Raw genomic sequence first — 23,045 nt, forward strand, 5'->3', positions numbered from 1 at the left:
AAAAATAAACTATGATTCCTTACAACGCATATAACATAACGACATCTAGTGCCGAATAGCTAAAAACATATTTAGCAAGGTCTAGGTTCAAGGTCACTTTGAAACCAGAGACAATATATTAAATTTCAATAATAAACGAGTTGATTCATATTGTTCGTTTTTTAATATTATATTTGTAAAGTTTAAATTATATAATATAAATAAAACGTTATGTAAAAAATAACAATAAAATCAATGCACAGAAGAAATAAAAATGAAACACGTCACTTCTGTCAAAATTTGTTGTGTCATGTCTTCATGTAATATTTTTGTCTCACAATAACAAAAGAAATTGCGAAAGGTAATATTAAAATAAAGTGAAAATCTTTATAACTGTGTTTGAAAACTGAAGCTGAACAATCCCTCATAATGCATTGGTTCGGTGGGACGATTGCCGAAGCGGTAACACTATCAAAACAAAAAAATGCTATTTTCGTCGTTTTCGTTGAAGGTAAATATATTTTTTCATAAAAGATACATTAAAACGATGCCTTTTTGTGTTTTCTGTTGATTCCGATATGAGTTTTCTTGTATTTATTTGAAAATGAGGTTACTGTTTCGATTATACAATGTTAACCTTTTCTAGAATATTTACATAAGATCAATTGTTTAATCGAGTAATTAAGTTTACTCGAATCGTAATTACTCGATTAAGTCCAACAAAATCTCTCGTTTAACCTTCTATTTCCCAAAGATGTATTCGAAAGTACCAGTATTCGTTTTACAAAAATGGAATGATGATTCATTCGAATTTTTGTCTGTGCTGTTTCTCGTAGATTTTCAATGTTTTTTTTTAAGTATTTTAGCTAGTTTCCAATAGTTTCTGATTTAGATACTTAATCCAATTTTCAATCTTCAAGTGTAATTTTTTTGTTGTTTATTCTCATATTGTTATCATTGGTAGTTTTAATTAATTAATTTAATAATATATATTCAAAAAGAAATTGTTATGCACATGTCATATAAAGTGAAACATATTTTATTCAGTAATTACCAATTCTCTAATCTCTTATTGGTCTAGTGTGTCACATATTTTACTAAAGATAAGCCACATTCTTCACATATCCATAGCTTACAACCGTAATACTTCATAAAACTATGAATTCAACTATTTTCATGTCACATGTTATTAAAATCTGTATTCTGTGTGAATTCTTTCACCATTAAGTCACAGCTGATGTTGGCCTGTTCTTGTTGTTCGATACTAGCGAAAGCATAATTAAAATGCGAACCGACCTTATCCTCTCCAATATTATTTGAGGATTTGTCTTTCTTTCAAGTAGCAAGAAGCAATTTGTAATATGTCTAGATATTGTGAATTTTCCTTGATTTTGCAGGTCAAAAGATAATTACAATTATGAACTGCACAATAAAATACAAAATTATTCATAGCTCAATAATTATAATAAAAATAGTTCTAACATAATTCATAAATTATCAATATTATGGTAATTAAATATATTACATACTTAAATAATTTACAATGGCAAGAACTGTTGTCAATGCTGTGTACATCTTTTATTGATAAATGCATAATATTAAATTAATGTGCCTCTGGAAAACATACAGCATTGTTATGAAGAAGCAATGTATACTCAACCATAGATACGGAATGATTTCCATAGACTACATACAAACTCTAGTTCCAATTTATTCCGCTAGAGGTCGTCGCTGTCACCAGCAAGGTGATGGGGGAACCAAATTCATTTTTCGAATCATAGCGTTGTGTACTCTCGCCATAGGCGGTCGTTTCAATAAGCATTACTAGTGTACAAGTGTTCAAAAGTTTAAAGTGCTAGTGTGTGAATAATTTAATAATTTTTCAAAGTCAACCGTTACTGTTCGTAATGAATTCGCCACCTAACGACGACTTCGAGGAGCCTTCTGGGGCCCCTAGGGGCTCAGAAGGTCATTGTTCTGCTGCTTCGCCCTCGTCAGCGAGCCGGAGCGACAACAAACGGAAGAAATGTACTTCAAGTTCGAGTGACAGAGACTCGGACCCGGAGGTCGACGTGCCGACGACCAAGAAACAAAAATCGAGTACTGAGGTAACCGCCGATCCTCGGATCGACGTACTATATGCCCAGGTCAGTTTTCTTACAAATTATTTAATGCAGCAACAAAGTGCTCAAAATATAAAAGAGTCTAATAATAATGTTGAAGTACCCGCAACCGAAAATATCGAATTTTTGTCGAATCCATCAACGAGTACAAGCAAATCAATAGATTTAGGAGTTTGTAAAACGGTTTTTGACGAGAGAAAAGTTCTTAAACCCGCGAATGAAAAATTATTACGTCAATTAATCGAGCTTCAACAATTTAATTCGCCAACGTGGCCTCATATTCGCTATTCCAAAGCATTAACGGACATGCTAGCCGCGCCAGGGTTTTGTAGTTTAAAAATTAACGACGAAATGTGTTCTTTAAACAAAGGTAAAGATTTCTTAGCATCAACCGAAGAAATTATGGCCGCGGTTACAAATGCATTATTACAACAAAGGGAATTATTACAATCGGGCTTACAGGAGCTCATTAATTGGGCCCACAATTGTCAATCAGAACTTAATCCAGATAATCTTTTTAAAAAAATTTCTGACGCGTTTGGTACTTCATCTCCGTCATATAAGCTATCGGAACAAACATTACAAATTGTGTGCGGTAAAAGAGCCGAGTGTATCGAAATTAGGAGAAAAAGATTATTAGACGGAATTATGGATAAAAATATTCAAAGCGCGCTTAGGAATATCCCTCCAAGCGAAGAACATTTATTTAATAAGACTAAACTCTTAACGTTTATACAATCGCTAGGCGGCCCTCACTTTTGGTTACTGCCCTCACAATCACAAATTTATAAAAAAACGGAACCACTTAAAAAGAAGTACAAGGATTTGATACCTTCTACTTCCAAGGCTCAATACCGTTCGAATAAAAACGTTACTCGAGATACATTTAAAAATTCGCAAAGTAATTTTAAAAAGACAAATAATTTTAAACAAACTAAAAATAATTCCTTTCGAAACAAAGAAGATAGGAAGTGACTATCCGACACACTTCAGGGGGGGTTGTTTAAAAGCTTTCAAGAGCCGTTGGCAAGCATTGGGCGCGAACAAGTTTATAATTTCGGCAATAACACACTTTCGATTATCCCTGGTAAAAAAACCACCATTAATAATGCCAACAAAGGAAATTATGAAACAATATTCAACAACCCCGTCCCCTGCAATGTCTCAATCAATACAGGAGCTTCTGGATCAAGGTGTACTGAAGATCGTCACCAAAAGAACTCCCAGTTTTATTTCAAAGCTTTTTCTGAGGAAGAAAAGCGACGGCACTATGCGTCCGATATTCGACCTGCGGGAACTGAACAAATTTATAAATGCAAAGCATTTTCGCCTGATTTCGCACTCCACGGTTCCCGAGTTTCTCCAGCCAGGGGACTGGATGGTAAAGCTAGACATCTCGTCAGCCTATTTTCACCTGGCCTGCGCCAAGTCTCACCGGCCTTTTATGAGAATAAGTTACCAGCTCCAACTTTACGAAATGACGTGCCTACCCTTTGGCCTAGCGTCAGCGCCGTACCTTTTCTCTTCAGTAACATGTTGGGTCGCGGAGACCCTGCGTGCAAAAGGTTGTCGAGTTCTAGTGTATCTAGACGACTACCTTCTGGTCAATCAGGACCAGTCCAAGTTATGTCGTCAGGCTGCGGAAGCCGTGCGGCACTTGGAATATCTGGGATGGCAGATAAACTACCAAAAATCGGTTTTGACCCCCACTCAAGACTTGGAATATTTAGGCATACGATGGCAGACTGCAAAAAATGTTATGTCACTACCAGAGAAAAGGAGGGACAAGCTGGACAACGCCATAGCTCAGGTTCTGAAGAAACAACAGGTAAACCTTCGAGAACTACAATGCCTTTTGGGTCAACTGAACTTTGCGAATTTCGTTATCCCGCGGGGCCGATTACATTGTCGCAGAATGCAGATCTTTCTGCGTCGCTTCAACAAGAAGAGATCGCGACAGAAACTGCCAGTCCCAGCCATTGTGGCACAAGAGATGACGTGGTGGCGCGGAGCTACCCGGCACAGCATGCCAATACACAAAAAACCTGCCACCCATTTCCTGGCGACGGATGCTTCGGACTTTGGTTGGGGAGCCCAATTGAATGGGAAGACTATGTCAGGAGTCTGGTCAGTCCGTCAGAGAAGGTGGCATTGCAACAAAAAAGAGCTATACGCCGTAGTAACGGCTATAGAGAAGAATGTAGAACTGTTGCGCAATGCACACGTTCTAATTCAGTCAGACAACAGGACACTGATTGCTTATATTCGAAAAGAAGGGGGGACGAGATCGATAGCCTTGTTAACACTAACTTCCAGGTTGTTACAGATAGTGGACCGCTACAAGATAACGGTGAGCGCATATTACCTACCGGGACGGTACAATATAATAGCGGACAGGCTATCACGAGGAAAACGTCCAGCAGAGTGGCATCTATTACCAAGAGCAACAGCGAAAGTGTTCCAGAAGTGGGGACAACCCCAGATCGACCTGTTTGCTACAAGAAAGTCTGCAGTAGTACAGGAATACGTGTCGATAGACTGCAGAGATCTATCAGCAAGTTATATAGACGCCTTCAGCAGGCCATGGAAGTATCAGCTAGCATGGGTATTCCCACCGCCTAGCCTCATACCACGGGTGCTAGCACATCTAAACAGTGCAACGGGAACGTATCTTGTAGTAGTCCCAGAATGGCCGAAGGCGTTTTGGCTCCAGGGCCTGAAGGTCAGAGCCCTGGAACACCCGTACCAGATCATGAACCTGCCAGAAGTGCTGATAGATGTAACGACACTGTTACCCCCACCACAAGTGCAGACATTAACCCTGAAAGTTTGGAGGATTGGGGGTGGGGCGAACTAATAAAAGATTGGTCAGAGCAGGAAAAGAACCTGTTAAAGAGAAGCTGGCGAGTTTCCACATTATCAACGTATACGCCAGCCCTCAGAAGATGGCTATCCTGGTGTGTCAATTGTTCAGTAAATCCAAAGTGTCCAAAGCCAGCAGATATCGCCCGTTTTTTAATACATCTTAACGTAAATGAAAAATTATCATACAGCACGATACTGGTCCATAAATCAGCTATTTTAACATTCTGCGGTCCTCATATAGAAAAAGAGTCATTTTCAAATTTTATTATTAAACACACCCTTAAAGCAATTGGCGCCTGTAACCCTAAGGCTGTTAGACCGTTGATTATATGGGATCCGAGAACTGTTCTTGAGTGGCTCTCGTCTAACCCGCTAAAGGATACCCTATTTGATATTTCTCGTAGAGCAGCTACGATATTATTACTAGCTTCAGGACGACGGGTTCATGATCTTACTTTGTTAAATATATCGGATAATAGTTTCTTTGATAATGGTGAAAACATCTACCTAATACCAGCTTTTGGTTCAAAAACAGATACTCATAGTTCTCGTCAATCAGCTTGGAAACTTACGAAACATCCAGATAAAAACATCTGTCCAGTCACTTTTGTACGGCTTTTAATACAAAAGAGTTATTCAAAACGTAGTGAAGCTAATAATTTAAAAAACCTATTCATAACATTCGGTAACAAAACTAAAGCTGCTTCCCGTACAGTGATTGGGAATTGGGTACGCTCTGTACTCAGAGACAGCGGAATAAATGCTTCTCCAGGCAGCTGTCGATCGGCGGTAGCATCATTAGGATGGCTGGAGAATCAGCCTATAGATGAAATATTATCACGAGGAAATTGGAAATCCTCCAATACATTTTTTAAACATTATTGTCGTGAAATTGAGCTATCTAATGAAAATAATCGAAATTTGATTTTTAATACTTTTACATTATCATAGAATATATATTTTTAACGTTAATATTTTTATATTGATTGAATATTGATTAAAAGTTAAAGGCTACTTAAAATAGTATATTATTTTAATTTGGTCTAAACATAAAATATTGTGCATATTAATTATGTGAAATGATTTAATGATTACAAGTAAGGAAATATGAAAAATGCTATAATAAATTGTTTGAATATTATATATGACTTTTATTTTGTATATTTTATATTCATCATAGCGTTGTGTCTTTTTATTTCACCAGCAGATAACAAACACGTCTTCATAACACATTATTATTCAGGCACATTAATATAACGGTTTTACATTACAATAAAACCGATATTATGTGCCGAAAAGGAAAACATACAGCATTGCAGGAAGTCCTTCCTGGTGAAGACTATGATTCGAAAAATGAATTTGGTTCCCCCATCACCTTGCTGGTGACAGCGACGACCTCTAGCGGAATAAATTGGAACTAGAGTTTGTATGTAGTCTATGGAAATCATTCCGTATCTATGGTTGAGTATACATTGCTTCTTCATAACAATGCTGTATGTTTTCCTTTTCGGCACATAATATCGGTTTTATTGTAATGTAAAACCGTTATATTATTATTTATTTTATGAATGTCTAATATTTTATTGTTGGCAAATAAAACCAGCTTAATACTCATGTACCTGCCGCAGAGGATGTTCCAATATTGCCCCTGCGGCAGGTGCCTGAGTAGCTACTAGCTGGTGTTAGATAGATAGATAGATGATTCTTTATTGCACACACACGAGATTTACAATACACACAGAAAAAGACAAATAGAGGCAAGTATGTACAAATGGCGGCCTTATCGCTAGGCAGCGATCTTTACCTTGTTTTTATTATTTTTATATAAGCGTCACCACACTAATTCTTCATTGTCACAGATTCCACAATGTAATAAATTCTTGAATGTCATAAAATTGTTTCACCGTTAACCATTTCGTCAGTTTCGAGGGCTTTAAATAAAAAATAATACATACTTTAAAATTACAGGTGACAATGATCAATCCAAAGAGTTGGCTGCAACAATAGACGATCCAGCTGTGTTGAAACACTTGGCCAATGAAAACAACTTCCTCGCTATCAAGTTGACGAGTGGATCGGAGAATTACACATACTTTGCACAGATCTGTATCCTTTTTGATAAATATTTACAAAACAATGAACATTTTACATCAAATTTTTACAATCGTCAATTTATACATCAAATCTTTACATTTTTAACTATTAGAGAAAGGTTTTAATTAAAACTAGATGTCCGCCCGCGGCTTCGCCCGCGTTTGCAAAGGAAAACCCGCATAGTTCCCGTTCCCGTGGGATTTCCGGGATAAAAACTATCCTATGTGTTAATCCAAGTTACCCTCTATATGTGTGCTAAATTTCATTGTAATCGGTTCAGTAGTTTTTACGTGAAAGAGTAACAAACATCCATACATCCATACAAACTTTCGCATTTATAATATTAGTAGGATTACATTGAAAAATACAACACAGCTATTGTTTTGAGAGACTGCTTTCTAAATAAGTGGAAAATTCCTAACTAGGTATAATTACATTTACATAATGTTTCTGTATGGAGTCTAGGGCCCGTTGCAGAGCTTGACCGACCGTCAGTGCGTACCGTCGGTCCTGACGATACGCATCAACAATTGTATGACTATGACACTAATGCGCATGACAATACGCGTGCGTATGGTCGGTCTACCTATGAACGGTTTTATGAATTTCCATACATATGACAAGCACGACTGATGTACGCACTGATGGTCGGTCAAGCTCTGCAACCAGCCTAGTAACAAACAAATGTTTCAGCGTGGTTTCATTAAAAAAGCATGATCAATTTTCTTCATAATAGGTTAACTTGTTTTTCCTAATTACATAATATTTAAATTTGCACTAGTCTTTTAAGAATTTTACAACTTCAATTTTTAAAATGCCATTTATAATGACTTCTAACAACAATATAACATAATATTAAGTATTTTATTGACTTAACACAAAACTCAGATCAATTCGTACCTGTACCATCGCTATTCTTCATTGGACGTAACGGTACACCCTTGGAGGTTGTGTGCGCTGGGGTACAGGCAACGAACCTTGCTGAGAGGATCGATCGGATACTTGAGGAGCATTGTAAGTATAACGGTACATTTAGTTTTGTTGCTATTGTTTAAGAAACCATAGTTTTAATTGCCTTTCTTTTATATCTAAGATTAAATTACGAATTTTAAATATTAATTTATTGCAGTACGCTTTAGATAACTGTAAGCTGTATCCCATTGTAGTTAATTGTACACATTTTGTTAGGTTGCGATCTGCTCGTGAAATTGATGTGGCGCCTATGGACCCGGCAAGATCGTGACCTGTCATGTGTATTTAATTTTAAATAAATAAATTTACATTAAACAAGCGAATGCTCATTCTAACCCCATTATGTCAAATTATTTTAGTAATCAGCCGTCAAGCATTATTTCGTTGTTTTTAGTGCGTTCGAAGAGATTCTATGCAATGTTCTAATACTGAATAACACTGAATATGAGTTCGTTTACTAAAAGAACACGAAATATTGCTCTAGCTCTATGTTCGTTTGATGTAAATGCACCGTAATATAAATGTTTATTTGCATACTGTGAAATGTGAATTATAATTATGTATTTATTAATCATTGATCATGGACTGACTAGCTGCATGTTTCACTGGTCTCTACTGTCATATTCTTAAACTGTTAATTTTTTAGTTATACTTATCCATATCTATTTACATATAATAAATCTGTAGAAGGGTCATTTCTGAACATTGAAAATATTGAAAAAATAAATAGCAGGGGGTGTTACTGGATCGATACCAAACCCAAATATGTGATTAAAAAAATTTTTGTCTGTCTGTCTGTCTGTCTGTCTGTCTGTCTGTCTGTATGTATGTGAAGGCATCACGTGAAAACTAACGGTTCGATTTCGATGAAACTTGGTATAATTATACCTGGGCGTAAAATAGGATACTTTTTATCCTAGAAAAATACGTAGAAAAAAATTAATTTTAACTTTTCAGTTTTATAGACGTTGTTCTGTAGAACCGCGAACACACGTTGCGTATTATTAAAGGCTTAGCCGTATTTGGGTCCAATAGATATTTATAAGATATCATTGTCAGAGTTACTCAAAATGGAGAAATAAACCATCCACGCGAAGACCGACATCCGCGCGGACGGAGTCGCGGGCGGAAGCTAGTTTATAAAATAATACTTTCTATTAATATGTATTTCTGGCAACTATTGTTGTTGTATTTATCTACTTTATTCAAGTGTATCTATCTACGTTTTAAAAGATAGATCACGTGCGGGTGGAAAAGTTAGGGGAGTTGCTGGTTAGAGGTGTACACAAAGAGTTTTAAGAATTCATCTATTTGAAAAAAAATGCATCTGGATTTTTTTAAGTATTTTTTACGAACTCGGCGGCGTATGCAAAACTATAGCCTCCTTTGAGCTTAGTATACCAACGGTGGGACACCCTGTATCTATACTAATATTATAAAGCTGAAGAGTTTGTTTGTTTGTTTGAACGCGCTAATCTCGGGAACTACTGGTCCGATTTCAAAAATTCTTTCGGTTTTAGATAGCCCATTTATCGAGGAAGGCTATAGGCTATATATCATCGCGCTACGACTAACAGGAGTGGGGCCACGGGGGTGAAACCGCGCGGAGCAGCTAGTAGTTAATATTCATAATACAAAATTCTACTCACATTTCAACTAACTACTACTTAATACAACTATTCATATTTATACTAAATAATACAAAATATATTTTCAGACAAAGGCACAAAAACAACGGTCCAACCGTCCACCTCGGGCCAGAATATAAAGCAACAAACAACAAGCCTGTTGCAATCTGAAGCAGCAGTGACTGTTGCTACCAAACCTGAAGCATCTTCATCATCAGAAAGTGTTAAGAGTCCAGAAGTACTGTCGCATGAGAAACCAGGTATTTTATACAATAGAATATTATTTTTTTGGCTGTTTTTAAGAATAATAGTGAAGTTGTGATTTGTAAATTTATAAAATACTAGATTCCCCCCCACGGCTTCGCCCGCGTTATAATAACTCAGCCCCCGGAATCACAGACACAATAGAAAATCTATTGTGTCGTGGTCCGATCGGGCCGCTCGGGGCTCAATAGGTTAAAGGAAAACCCGCATAGTTCCCGTTCCAGTGGGATTTCCGGGATAAAACCTATCCTATGTGTTAATCCAAGTAACCCTCTATATGTGTGTTAAATTTCATTGTAATCGGTTCAGTGGTATTTGCGTTAAAGAGTATCAAACATACACACACACATCCTCACAAACTTTCGCATTTATAATATTAGTAGGATATTATTTTATTTGGAGCAGAGACAATTCGACAAAAAATGAAAATCGTTAAAATCTGTTCAATGGTTAGAACCACTCAAGAGAGTGGTGAAACTTACATGATTTTATTTATGTTTGATTTTGGAAATAATATACTCTCTTAATAAAACTTAACATTCTAAGTAAACATTTATTGTAATATACATAATTTGTTATCTGTGCAAGGTAATCTATGATTTTGATATAATATGTATATCATAGTGCCTTTATCCTTTCATAAAACATTGATTTTAAACGAATTTTAACAACAAAATTGCAAATCTATAATATAAAAATGAATCCCAAAGTGTGTTGGTAAGCGCATAACTTTAGAACAGCTGAACCGATTTCTTTAATTCATTTTTTATTTTATTCCTTGAAGTACGAGGATGGTTCTTATGTAGAGAAAACGTGAATATGTACCACGGGCGAAGCCGGGGCGGACCGCTAGTTTGCAATAAAATATAATTAGTTTTCTCTATTTTTAATACCGTTAGTATTTTTAAAGTTTAAACACCGTAATGGCTACAATTTATATTTAATTACCAGCATAGTCGATCGGACTGAGTGAATGTGTATTTAATCTAAATGTAAGAATGTTATGTATTTTTAAGTTAGAGATTAATAAATTTACTTTCATTTCATTTTCACATTAAAATAAAATATATTAAGCTATTGCATAGCTTCTATCGCGGGCCTTGAGCGCGGGGACCGAATCGAGAAATTCCGTAACGAAAAAACCTCACGCTCCCCACGGGGACGGGCGGAGGTGTGGCTTGAAGGCATAGCATGCAATAGCGCAACCGCCCTAGTCCCCGAGTGACACGTCGTTTTTTTTAATATTTCTTCTCTCATCCAGAAACATCAGAACCTCCCCCAAAGGTGCCAAAAACGACCCACCACGAAGTGACTCGCTCGGGGGCGGAATATGACGTTGTGTGTGATGGGGATGTTTGTACAAGGGTGCCGAAGGACAATGCTAATGCACCGGGACCTAGCGGGGTTGATGCAAATGTAAGTATTTATTCTTTTTTTTACTACCTGCGTCCCGCGGTTTCACCCGCGTGGCTGCGTTTCTATTGGTCTGAGCCTATATATATAGCCTTCATAGATGAGCTATCTAACACCGAAAGAAATTTTCAAATCGGACCAGTAGTTCCTGAGATTAGCGCGTTCAAACAAATTAAACATACTCTTCAGTTTTATAATCTTTAATATATATAAATCTCGTGTCACAATGTTTGTCCTCAATGGACTCCTAAACCACTTAACCGATTATAATAAAATTCGCACACCATGTGCAGTTCGTTTCAACTTGAGAGATAGGATAGGTTTTATCCCGGAAATCCATCGGGAACGGGAACTATGCGGGTTTTTCTTTGAAAACGCGGGCGAAGCCGCGGGCGGAAAGCTAGTATTAATATAAATATAGATCTAGAGGGGTACCAAAAATAGCTAATTTTGAAGTTACTCCGAGAAGCGTTGTTTCAGTTTGTTTATTGTTTATTGATGATAAAAGAAACATAGTTATGAATTGTAAATTTAAGTAACTGCTATTGCAAGAAAATACTACACATATTTTAATCTATATCTATACATATTATAAAGAGGAAAGGTTTGTAATTATGTATATATGTATGTATGGTTTTCACGCATAAACTACTGGACCGATTTTGATGAAATTTGGCACAGACAATCTTTAGACCCTGAGAAAGAACATAGGCTACCTTTTATTGCGAATTATGTACCACGGGCGAAGCCGGGGCGTGGTGTTTTATATTAAATTAAATCCAAATATATTTCATGTAACTGTTCAATCGTTGAGTTTTATCTTCTCTTTCCAGAAGACAGTAGAAACGTCGTCAAGTGACATTAGCGCAGAAGAGAAGATGGAAAGAGCGAAAGAGCTGATCGAAGCGAGACGGAGAGAGAAGGCGGAGAAAGAGAAAGAGGTATTTTTTAAACTATCCTACTTCCTACTTAAAATTACAAATGCGAATGTTTGTGAGAATGGATGTGTGTGTGTTTCTTACTCTTTCACGCAAAAACTACTGAACCGGTTTCTAATAAATAAATCGGAATATAGAGGGTAACTTGGATTAACACAGGATAGATTTTATCCCGGAAATTCCACGGGAACTATGCGGGTTTTTCTTTGAAAACGCGGAAAGCTCGTAAGTGTATATTCTAAAAAGGAAATATTCGTTTTCTACAATAAACAGATTTAAAGATATCAAAATCGTCGCATTCCTCCATGACGAACTAACTACATTTATTTGTAAAATATGTATACATATAATAACTATGAATAACTAGTGCTATATGGTTAGAATAGAATAGTTTCACATCATAGATCCTTGAAAAAGATATCTATTTAAATGAAATATGTCCTTTATCTGAAGGTTGCCTGGCAGAGATTGCTAAAAGCTATAAGGCAGTCATTTGTACATTTAAATCAATTAAGATATTTATAAAATAAGATAAAACCCAATATACAATCTATACTAATATTATAAATGCGAAAGTAACTCTGTCTGTCTGTCTGTCTGTTACTCAATCACGACTAAACTACTGAACCAATTTGCATGAAATTTGGTATGGAGATATTTTGATACCCGAGAAAGGACATAGGCTACCTTTTATTGCGAAATATGCACCACGGGCGAAGCCGGGGCGGACCACTAGTAAAGAATAAATCTATACTTATAATATAATAATATAATAAAGCTGAAGAGTTTGTTTGTTTGAACGCGCTAATCTCGGGAACTACTGGTCCGATTTGAAAAATTCTTTCGGTGTGAGATAGCCCATGTATCGAGGAAGGCTATAGGCTATATATCATCACGCTAAGACCAACAAGAGTGGGGTCACGTGGGTGAAACCGCGCGGCACAGCTAGTAAAAAAAATAAAATAAGCTTTTATGACCAACAAAGTGTTAAAATATTATTGTTCTTTTTTCAGTTAGAAAAGCAGAAAGAGTTAGAGAGGCGGGCCACTGGGCAAGGGGTCGCGGAGTTGAAGAGATGGCAGGCGGATCAGGAGATGAAACAAATACAGGTATATAAGAAAAAAATAAAAAGAGTGTGTGTACTTATGTACACGCGTTAGAAGTTATACTTCTTTGGCGTATGGAAAAAAAAATACTAGAATATACAACTTGAACATAGTTATCAATTTTCATAGCACCTAGAACTAACTTCATGCTGTTAAATTTAGGTGTCGGTGTGCGCGCGCATCGTACAAATTCACTCTCATCATTTTTCTCCATCGCGCCAAAAGAATTATAACTTCAAAAATATATGTTAGGATTTTTTTTTGTATTTCTCGTTTCTTTTTTAAAAAGTAACTGATTTAGGTGTAGTACTTTTGATATCAGTAGTTTTTGATATCTGTTATAGTTACGGAATGATCGCCTGTGCAGTGTGCACACTTAACGACACCATGTATAGTATATTAGCTTCATATAGTTTCCGTACACGGCTTTGGACAGATTATTATTTATTATTGATGGAGTAAGAGGGATTTTATTTTATAAAGATTGAAGAGATTTTCAATTTGACTTTTAATTGATTTAATTATGATAATAATATTAATTCTAATGGATTTAGAACAAAAAGATGTGTAACTTACACATCAAAATCGGTTTATTTGATTTCAAATGAATTTTGGTTTGTTGTATCGGCTTTGTAATTTTTAATGATAATAACTGTTATAAATGACTAACTGCGCCCCGCGGTTTCACCCGCATTGCTCCGCTCCTGTTGGTCTTAGCGTGATGACATACAGCATATAGCCTTCCTCGATAAGTGGGCTATCTAACACCGAATGAATTTTTCAAATCGGACCAGTAGTTCCCGAGATTAGCGCGTTCAAACAAACAAACTCTTCAGCTTTATAATATTATAGTATAGATTAACCTACTCTACCTAATAGGGAGAACTATGTACATAACGCAAAATAAGAAAAGGTTTCATTATACAAATAACCTAATTAAAATTTAATCAAGTGTACCTTTGAATTTCAGGAGGAACGTAAACGCGAGAAACTCGAGAACGATCTAGCGAGGCAGCGTATATTGGAGCAGATTGCACAGGACAGGGCCGAGCGGAGGGCCAGGGACTTGCCCCAACCGCCGCCGGTGCAACAAGTGCCCCATGCTAGTGAGTTTGCCCCTAAATAAAAAAAAAATATTTGCTAAAAAAATGCTACAGAGAGATGTCAAAATATTAGCCAGCAAGTGCCCCATGCGAGTGAGTGCCCCATGCCCCTAGTGTGTATGTAAACCACCTGTAAGTTAACAGCATGTAAGTGAGTGTATGAAAAGTGTGTTAGTGAGTGTATAAACCGCATGTATGAGTGTATAAACCGCATGTAAGTGAGTGTATAAACCGCATGTGAGTGTAAATAGCACGTAAGTGAATGTGTAAATAGCATGTTAGTGAGTGTGTGAACAGCCACTAATTGTCAATAATTAAATAGCTATAATACGCGCCGGTAACACAGCTTGCAAATACTGTCCCTGATAGCCAGCTATTTATTATTTTAGACGGATATTTTCATGCATATTATAATTTATAACTGACACACAAAGCAATAGACCCCATATTGACAACTAAAATCGTCTAAAATAGACGCAAATGATAACTGACACATAATAAATCTATTTATTTTAATATTTTTTGTCTTCTCTAGCGGTTGGTGACGGAACTACCCGCGCTCGAGTACAATTCAAGTTAAGTGACGGCGGTTCGCACACCGTACACTTTGACACTAACACCACACTTGCCGAAGTGCACCGGTATGTGGCGGATAACTTGCAGGTGAGGCAAAAAATAAAAATTTTAAATAAAAAAGAGCCTACGCGTCCCTAAAAGGCCGGCAAAACAATCGCAAAGTCACCTAACGTTGCAATTGCTATGGGCGGCGGTGATCACCCTCATCAGTACACCGCCCGCTCCTTTGCCGGTTTTAGTATAAAAAAAAAAAAAAAATATTTATAAAAAATAAATAAAAATTACAGTAATATCCGGTCATACGTTTACCTATTTTACGCGAATTTGGAACTGTTTTTTTTACCAATAAAACCTCCCTCCCTTCCCCTTCCCGATCTCAGAAAATTATTTTTTGTTTAATTTTTACAATATTTTCCCAGTTTTCCGATTGGTTTCATCCTTCTACTATTATTAATTATCATTTAATTTTTTTGAAGTTATACTTCTTTTGGCGCGATGGAGAAAAATGAATGATGAGAGTGAATTTGTACGATGCGCGCGCACACCGACACCTAAATTTAACAGCATGAAGTTAGTTCTAGGTGGTGTGAAAATCGATAACTATGTTCAAGTTGTATATTCTAGTATTTTGTCCATACGCCATAGAAGTATAACTTCTAACGAGTATACATAAGTACACACACTCTTTTTAACCGACTTCAAAAAAAGGAGGAGGTTATCAATTCGGCCGGTATTTTTTTTTTATGTAAGTACACCGATTACTCCGAGGTTTCTGAACCGATTTACGTGATTCTTTTTTTTGTTCGATGCGGGCTGATGTCGAATTGGTCCCATAAAAATTTTATTCGGATAGACCTAGTAGTTTTTATTTTATGAGCATTTTTGTCTGTATTTGTAAATGTTGCAAGTGCAAGTTTGAAGTCGGTTGTTTTTAACGCAGTTATTTACATTTGCAACCGATTACCATTTTCAAGACGAAGAAAGTTTAAAGAGATTGCGGTCAAGCGCTTCCCTATTCTCAATAAAAAAAAAATCCCGCGTCGTAATAGATTTTTTTTAATTTCTCAAATGTATATTCCAGGTTTAAATGTGTTGATTTTGGCGACAGCGGTTTTCATACTGATTATGACATTATAGCAGTTCTAGTGTCTTGTTATTTAGATTTCTATGGTATATTCTAAATTATTTTTTTTGTCTTCACAACAGATGTCGCCAACCTCCTTCTCCCTATGGACGGCATTCCCTCGCCAAGAGCTAACCGCCGATACAGCAACTTTGAGAGAACTACAACTAGTCCCATCGGCCGCACTATTAGTATTGCCGAGACGTAGTCCACCGCCCGCTAACAGACCGGCACCGGTCGCGTCGCTCATATGTGAGTATGCACATACATACACACAAAACTTACATACATATGCCAAAAAATCATATAGACACTCCCGTAACTTATATAAATATTCCATATACAGGGTGTCCCACTGTTGGTATACTAAGCGCAAAGGGGACGTGTAGTTTTGCATACACTGATAACGTAAAAAATACTTAAACAAAAAAGTTAGGTTAAGTTACTTTCATATATATACAAACTGCAAAACTTACATACATATAAGTTCAACACACAGACAAAATGTATCATGAATACATGCACGCATATATATACACTTATAAACGCACACAAAAGCAGTCATAATCGTAAGCGAAAACACATAGAGAAATACACAAACATTCAATAAATACAAGCACGTGCATTCATCAAATAAAAGTACGTATTCATATAAAAAACATTTTTAACAAACAACTTTACAAACACACACACACACACTCCAAACAATTCAATATAAAACTATATACGTTGATGATTGTAAATTGTAATTTTTAAGCTGATTTTGATGGTATCTATACATAATATAATAAATCTGTAGAAGGGTCAATTCTGTACATTGAAAATATTGAAAAAATAAATAGCAGGGGGTGTTACTGGATCGATACCAAACCCAAATATGTGATTAAAAAAATTTTTGTCTGTCTGCCTGTCTGTCTGTCTGTCTGTATGTGAAGACATCACGTGAAAACTACCGGTTCGATTTCGATGAAACTTGGTATAATTATACCTTATTATCCTGGGCGTAAAATAGGATACTTTTTATCCTGGAAAAATAAGTAGAAAAATTAATCTTAATTTTTCAGTTATCCATAGACGTTGTTCTGTAGAACCGCGAACACACGTTGCGTATTATTAAAGGCTTAGCCGTATTTGGGTCCAATAGATATTTATAAGATATCATTGTCAGAGTTACTCAAAATGGAGAAATAAACCATCCACGCGAAGACCGACATCCGCGCGGACGGAGTCGCGGAAGCTAGTAAAATATAAATAATATTTTATTCTTAATCTTTATTCCCTTCCAGCATTCTTCACGCAACTGTTTACATCGCTAATCCTCGATCCATCATACCAAATATACACTTGGTTGCGTGGTCGTCTCTTCGCCACACCACGAGTGCGTGGCCCAAGCGTTGGCCCAACCAGCCCCACTACACCAACCGGTACAGGCCCTAGTGGCTCCAACGTTGGCAATATTGGGCCAAATGGTATTAGACGCAGGGGCAATATACACAGGCTCACCGGTGATAGACCCGGTGATGATGATAATAACACGTGGAACGGGAATTCTACGCAGCAAATGTGAGGTGGGTGGTTTGAATTTGAATTTGAATTCAAATGTAAATTCAATTCAAATGTGAATAAAAAATTCAAATGCACATGCAAGTTCAAATTGAATGCAAATTAAATTCAAATCAAATGCAAATTCAATTTTTATGTTCATTAAAAAAATACTAAATTAAAAAATAATGTTTTAATTCTCAGGAAAGTATAAGTATATTAAGGACGCGTTTACGAATCTGACAAAAATAAGCAGTTTTTCGATGCATTTTGCGGCAAAATAATACAAAACCAAATTTGACTAATAATTACCATAGATAGATTACTCCTTAATCTTTAAATGGTAGGAATTATTTAATCGAAAATTTTGGTTTATAATATTGTAAAAAATAATTTCCGTTGCCTCTTCACACAAAATTGACAATATCGTGATGAATATAGAAGCATTTTTCTATTATTTAATAAAATAAATTTACTTATTTAAAAATATTTTAAGTAAGCAGACATGTCCAACTCAAAAAGGTAGGAACTAAAACTATCAAAATGTTACAAATAAGCTGAGAAAAAAATTAAAATCAAATCTTATTTTTTCGCATATTTAACTGTAACGCGTGATACTTATTGCATGGAAATAAGGGTTATTTTATTTGACACCATCTTGATTTATTGTACAAAAATTTGTAATGAAATATTTTAGTAATTTAGTCGGCGCTCGGACGCCTTTGTGAGTAGACGCTGTGACGCTTGTAGGCAGCTCCTCGTTTACGAAAAGATCGCTGTACGTATACAAAATATTTGACCTAATAAACTTGATCATTGACGCATTCTGCACCGACAACCAAGGCACACCAAGGAAAGATTTTATTTATAGTTTTTCATACTTATGGGATTATAAATTTCATATTTAGTTTCTGACTTGATGGAGTGACCTGCATGTGTACTTCGAAGACTGCTACTGGAACTAATAGACGAGTAGAGCTAGGTGTGCCGAGTTTGGGCTCGTTTTGTTAGTTATGTTGAGACCTTACCTCCGGACTTGATGGAGTGACCTGCAGGTGTACTTCGAAGACTGCTACTGGAACTAAAAGACGAGTAGAGCTAGGTGTGCCGAGTTTGGGCTCGTTTTATTAGTTATGTTGAGACCTTACCTCCGGACTTGATGGAATGACCTGCAGGTGTACTTCGAAGACTGCTACTGGAACTAAAAGATGGTTAGAGCTAGGTGTGCCGAGTTTGGGCTCATTTTGTTAGTTATGTTGAGACCTTACCTCCGGACTTGATGGAGTGACCTGCAGGTGCATTTACAAAATATGTTTTATTAATTAATGTAATAATATAGTGTCGACTTATAAAAATACTACAGGTTTGCCGGCAGCTTCGCCTGCATCATTTTTAAATTTAACCCAATTGACCGATTTCGTTCAAAATCGATATCTGAGGATCCTTAGGATCACAAAGCAGGAAACTGTTACCAAAATTGAAAAAAAGTCAACGCCATTTTGAAATTTTCTGTTATTGTACCGATTTCGTTCAAAATCGATATCTGAGGCTCCCTGGGATCGCAAAACAGGAAACTGGTACCAAAATTTTAAAAAGTCAGCGCCATTTTGAAATTCTTTGTTATTGTACCGATTTCGTTCAAAATCGATATCTGTGGCTCCCTGGGATCGCAAAACAGGAAACTGGTACCAAAATTTTAAAAAGTCAGCGCCATTTTGAAATTCTTTGTTATTGTACCGATTTCGTTCAAAATCGATATCTGAGGCTCCCTGGGATCGCAAAACAGGAAACTGGTACCAAAATTTTTAAAAGTCAGCGCCATTTTGAAATTCTTTGTTATTGTACCGATTTCGTTCAAAATCGATATCTGAGGATCCTTAGGATCACAAAACAGGAAACTGTTACCAAAATTGAAAAAAAGTCAACGCCATTTTGAAATTTTCTGTTATTGTACCGATTTCGTTCAAAATCGATATCTGAGGCTCCCTGGGATCGCAAAACAGGAAACTGGTACCAAAATTTTAAAAAGTCAGCGCCATTTTGAAATTCTTTGTTATTGTACCGATTTCGTTCAAAATCGATATCTGAGGCTCCCTGGGATCGCAAAACAGGAAACTGGTACCAAAACTTTTAAAAGTCAGCGCCATTTTGAAATTCTTTGTTATTGTACCGGTTTCGTTCAAAATCGATATCTGAGGCTCCCTGGGATCGCAAAACAGGAAACTGGTACCAAAATTTTAAAAAGTCAGCGCCATTTTGAAATTCTTTGTTATTGTACCGATTTCGTTCAAAATCGATATCTGAGGATCCTTAGGATCACAAAACAGGAAACTGTTACCAAAATTGAAAAAAAGTCAACGCCATTTTGAAATTTTCTGTTATTGTACCGATTTCGTTCAAAATCGATATCTGAGGCTCCCTGGGATCGCAAAACAGGAAACTGGTACCAAAATTTTAAAAAGTCAGCGCCATTTTGAAATTCTTTGTTATTGTACCGATTTCGTTCAAAATCGATATCTGAGGCTCCCTGGGATCGCAAAACAGGAAACTGGTACCAAAATTTTTAAAAGTCAGCGCCATTTTGAAATTCTTTGTTATTGTACCGATTTCGTTCAAAATCGATATCTGAGGATCCTTAGGATCACAAAACAGGAAACTGTTACCAAAATTGAAAAAAAGTCAACGCCATTTTGAAATTTTCTGTTATTGTACCGATTTCGTTCAAAATCGATATCTGAGGCTCCCTGGGATCGCAAAACAGGAAACTGGTACCAAAATTTTAAAAAGTCAGCGCCATTTTGAAATTCTTTGTTATTGTACCGATTTCGTTCAAAATCGATATCTGAGGCTCCCTGGGATCGCAAAACAGGAAACTGGTACCAAAACTTTTAAAAGTCAGCGCCATTTTGAAATTCTTTGTTATTGTACCGGTTTCGTTCAAAATCGATATCTGAGGCTCCCTGGGATCGCAAAACAGGAAACTGGTACCAAAATTTTAAAAAGTCAGCGCCATTTTGAAATTCTTTGTTATTGTACCGATTTCGTTCAAAATCGATATCTGAGGATCCTTAGGATCACAAAACAGGAAACTGTTACCAAAATTGAAAAAAAGTCAACGCCATTTTGAAATTTTCTGTTATTGTACCGATTTCGTTCAAAATCGATATCTGAGGCTCCCTGGGATCGCAAAACAGGAAACTGGTACCAAAATTTTTAAAAGTCAGCGCCATTTTGAAATTCTTTGTTATTGTAGCGATTTCGTTCCAAATCGATATCTGAGGATCCTTAGGATCACAAAACAGGAAACTGTTACCAAAATTGAAAAAAAGTCAACGCCATTTTGAAATTTTCTGTTATTGTACCGATTTCGTTCAAAATCGATATCTGAGGCTCCCTGGGATCACAAAACAGGAAAATGGTACCGAAATTAAAAAAGTCAACGCCATTTTGATTTTTTTGTTATTGTACCGATTTCGTTCAAAATCGATATCTGAGGATCCTTAGGATCACAAAACAGGAAACTGTTACTAAAATAAAAAAAGTCAACGCCATTTTGAAATTTTTGTTATTGTAGTGATTTCGTTCAAAATCGATATCTAAACATCTCTAGGATCACAAAACCGGAAACTGGTACCAAAATTTTAAAAAATCAGCGCCATTTTGAAATTCTTTGTTGTACCGATTTCCTTCAAAATCGATATCTGAGGATCTTCGATCGCAAAATAGGAAACTGGTACCAAAATTTAATAAATTCAGCTGGTAAAGAAGCAAAATACGGTACAATAACAGAAAATTTGAAAATGGCGCTGACTTTTTAAAATTTTGGTACCAGTTTCCTGTTTTGCGATCCCAGGGAGCCTCAGATATCGATTTTGAACGAAATCGGTACAATAACAGAAAATTTCAAAATGGCGTTGACTTTTTTTCAATTTTGGTAACAGTTTCCTGTTTTGTGATCCTAAGGATCCTCAGATATCGATTTGGAACGAAACTTTTTAACTTAACTTTTTAGAAAAAAATATTCTCAATACACTGACTTCGGATCACTGTGGCCAGAAAGTAGTTTTTGAATGGGATTGCATACCTACATTTAAAAGAATTAATGTTAGGCCTATAACTAAAAAAGGCATTCATAAATTTAGAGATAATATTAATAATAAATTGCCTGGCCTGAATGATCAATCCTTTCATAATAATCCTTGTGAAATGTTTACAAATCTTTTTAATTTAATTCATAATGAGTTTGAAAAAATCTTTAAAGTTAAATCTTTAAGTATTACCAAGGATTTACCATTTAGCCAATGGGCAACACCTAGTATACACAGATGCAGGAATGTTTTATATGAGTTATATGGCATGAAGCAATATAACAAAGACATGTCATTTCTTAGTTATGTTAGAAATTATTCAAAAACTTTTAAAAAAGTTTGTTTCACTGCCAAGTGCTTGTATGTCAGAGATAAAATACGCAACTCTGATAACAAAGTTAAAACGGTTTGGTCAATTATTAATGGTGAAATGGGCAAAAGCCAATCAAATAGTACCATAAAACTTGTTAATGCTGGTAGGGTCATTGACAAAAGTGCTGATGTTGCGCTTGCTTTTGAAGATTTTTTTAGTAGTGTCCCTGTTAGTATTACCGAAAAATTAAATTCGTCATCAGCGCTTGCGGAGTCCTACTTGAGGGACCATGTTGCTGAGTGTAATGTATTATTTGAATTGCGACATGTGACTGCAGAGGAAATTGTTAAAACTTTTAAAACATTAAACTTAAAAAAAACATGTGATCTCTGGGGAATGTCTGTAAATTTAGTAAATAATATTATAGAAAACATTGCCAACCACTTAGCGTTTATATTTAATCAATGTTGTGACTGTGGTATATTCCCTGATTTATTAAAGTTAAGTAAAGTAATTCCTTTATTTAAAAGTGGTGACCAGGAAGACTGTAATAACTATAGGCCAATTTCCATTTTACCAACTTTGAGCAAAGTCTTCGAGAAATTAATTTTAAACCAATTATGTAGTCATTTTGTATCAAATGGTTTACTGCACGCCAAACAGTTTGGTTTCACAAAGGGGCGCTCTACTACTGATGCTGGAATAGCTCTTTTGTCACATATATATAAAGCATGGGAAAATTCAAGGAATGCTTTAGGGATATTCTGTGACCTTTCTAAGGCTTTTGACTGTGTAGAACAGGGATGGGGAAACTACGGCCCGCGGGCCATCTCCGGCCCGCGAAGGCTTGAAATCCGGCCCGCGACCATCAAACAAAAATCAAGAGAATATTTCGTATTGTTAGTAATTTCATTCTCA

At 36.2% G+C, this 23,045-nt stretch overlaps 1 protein-coding gene across 1 annotated transcript in view; it reads left to right on the forward strand.

Moving 5' to 3' along the window:
• The first annotated feature begins 261 nt into the window (after nucleotides 1–261).
• Nucleotides 262–23,045, forward strand: part of LOC123703921 (UBX domain-containing protein 4) — a 29,651-nt gene continuing 6,867 nt past the window's right edge. The window contains exons 1-11 of the mRNA XM_045652109.1: nucleotides 262–490; nucleotides 6,936–7,073; nucleotides 7,950–8,075; nucleotides 9,751–9,921; nucleotides 11,187–11,341; nucleotides 12,172–12,279; nucleotides 13,290–13,385; nucleotides 14,353–14,488; nucleotides 15,021–15,148; nucleotides 16,268–16,436; nucleotides 17,471–17,752. Of these exons, the coding sequence (XP_045508065.1) occupies nucleotides 409–490; nucleotides 6,936–7,073; nucleotides 7,950–8,075; nucleotides 9,751–9,921; nucleotides 11,187–11,341; nucleotides 12,172–12,279; nucleotides 13,290–13,385; nucleotides 14,353–14,488; nucleotides 15,021–15,148; nucleotides 16,268–16,436; nucleotides 17,471–17,751 (1,590 nt within the window). The 5' untranslated portion in view covers nucleotides 262–408 and the 3' untranslated portion in view covers nucleotide 17,752. The remainder of the gene's footprint in view (nucleotides 491–6,935; nucleotides 7,074–7,949; nucleotides 8,076–9,750; nucleotides 9,922–11,186; nucleotides 11,342–12,171; nucleotides 12,280–13,289; nucleotides 13,386–14,352; nucleotides 14,489–15,020; nucleotides 15,149–16,267; nucleotides 16,437–17,470; nucleotides 17,753–23,045) is intronic.

The sequence above is a fragment of the Colias croceus genome, chromosome 28 (assembly GCF_905220415.1).
Source record: "Colias croceus chromosome 28, ilColCroc2.1".
Taxonomy (NCBI): Eukaryota; Metazoa; Arthropoda; class Insecta; order Lepidoptera; family Pieridae; genus Colias; species Colias croceus.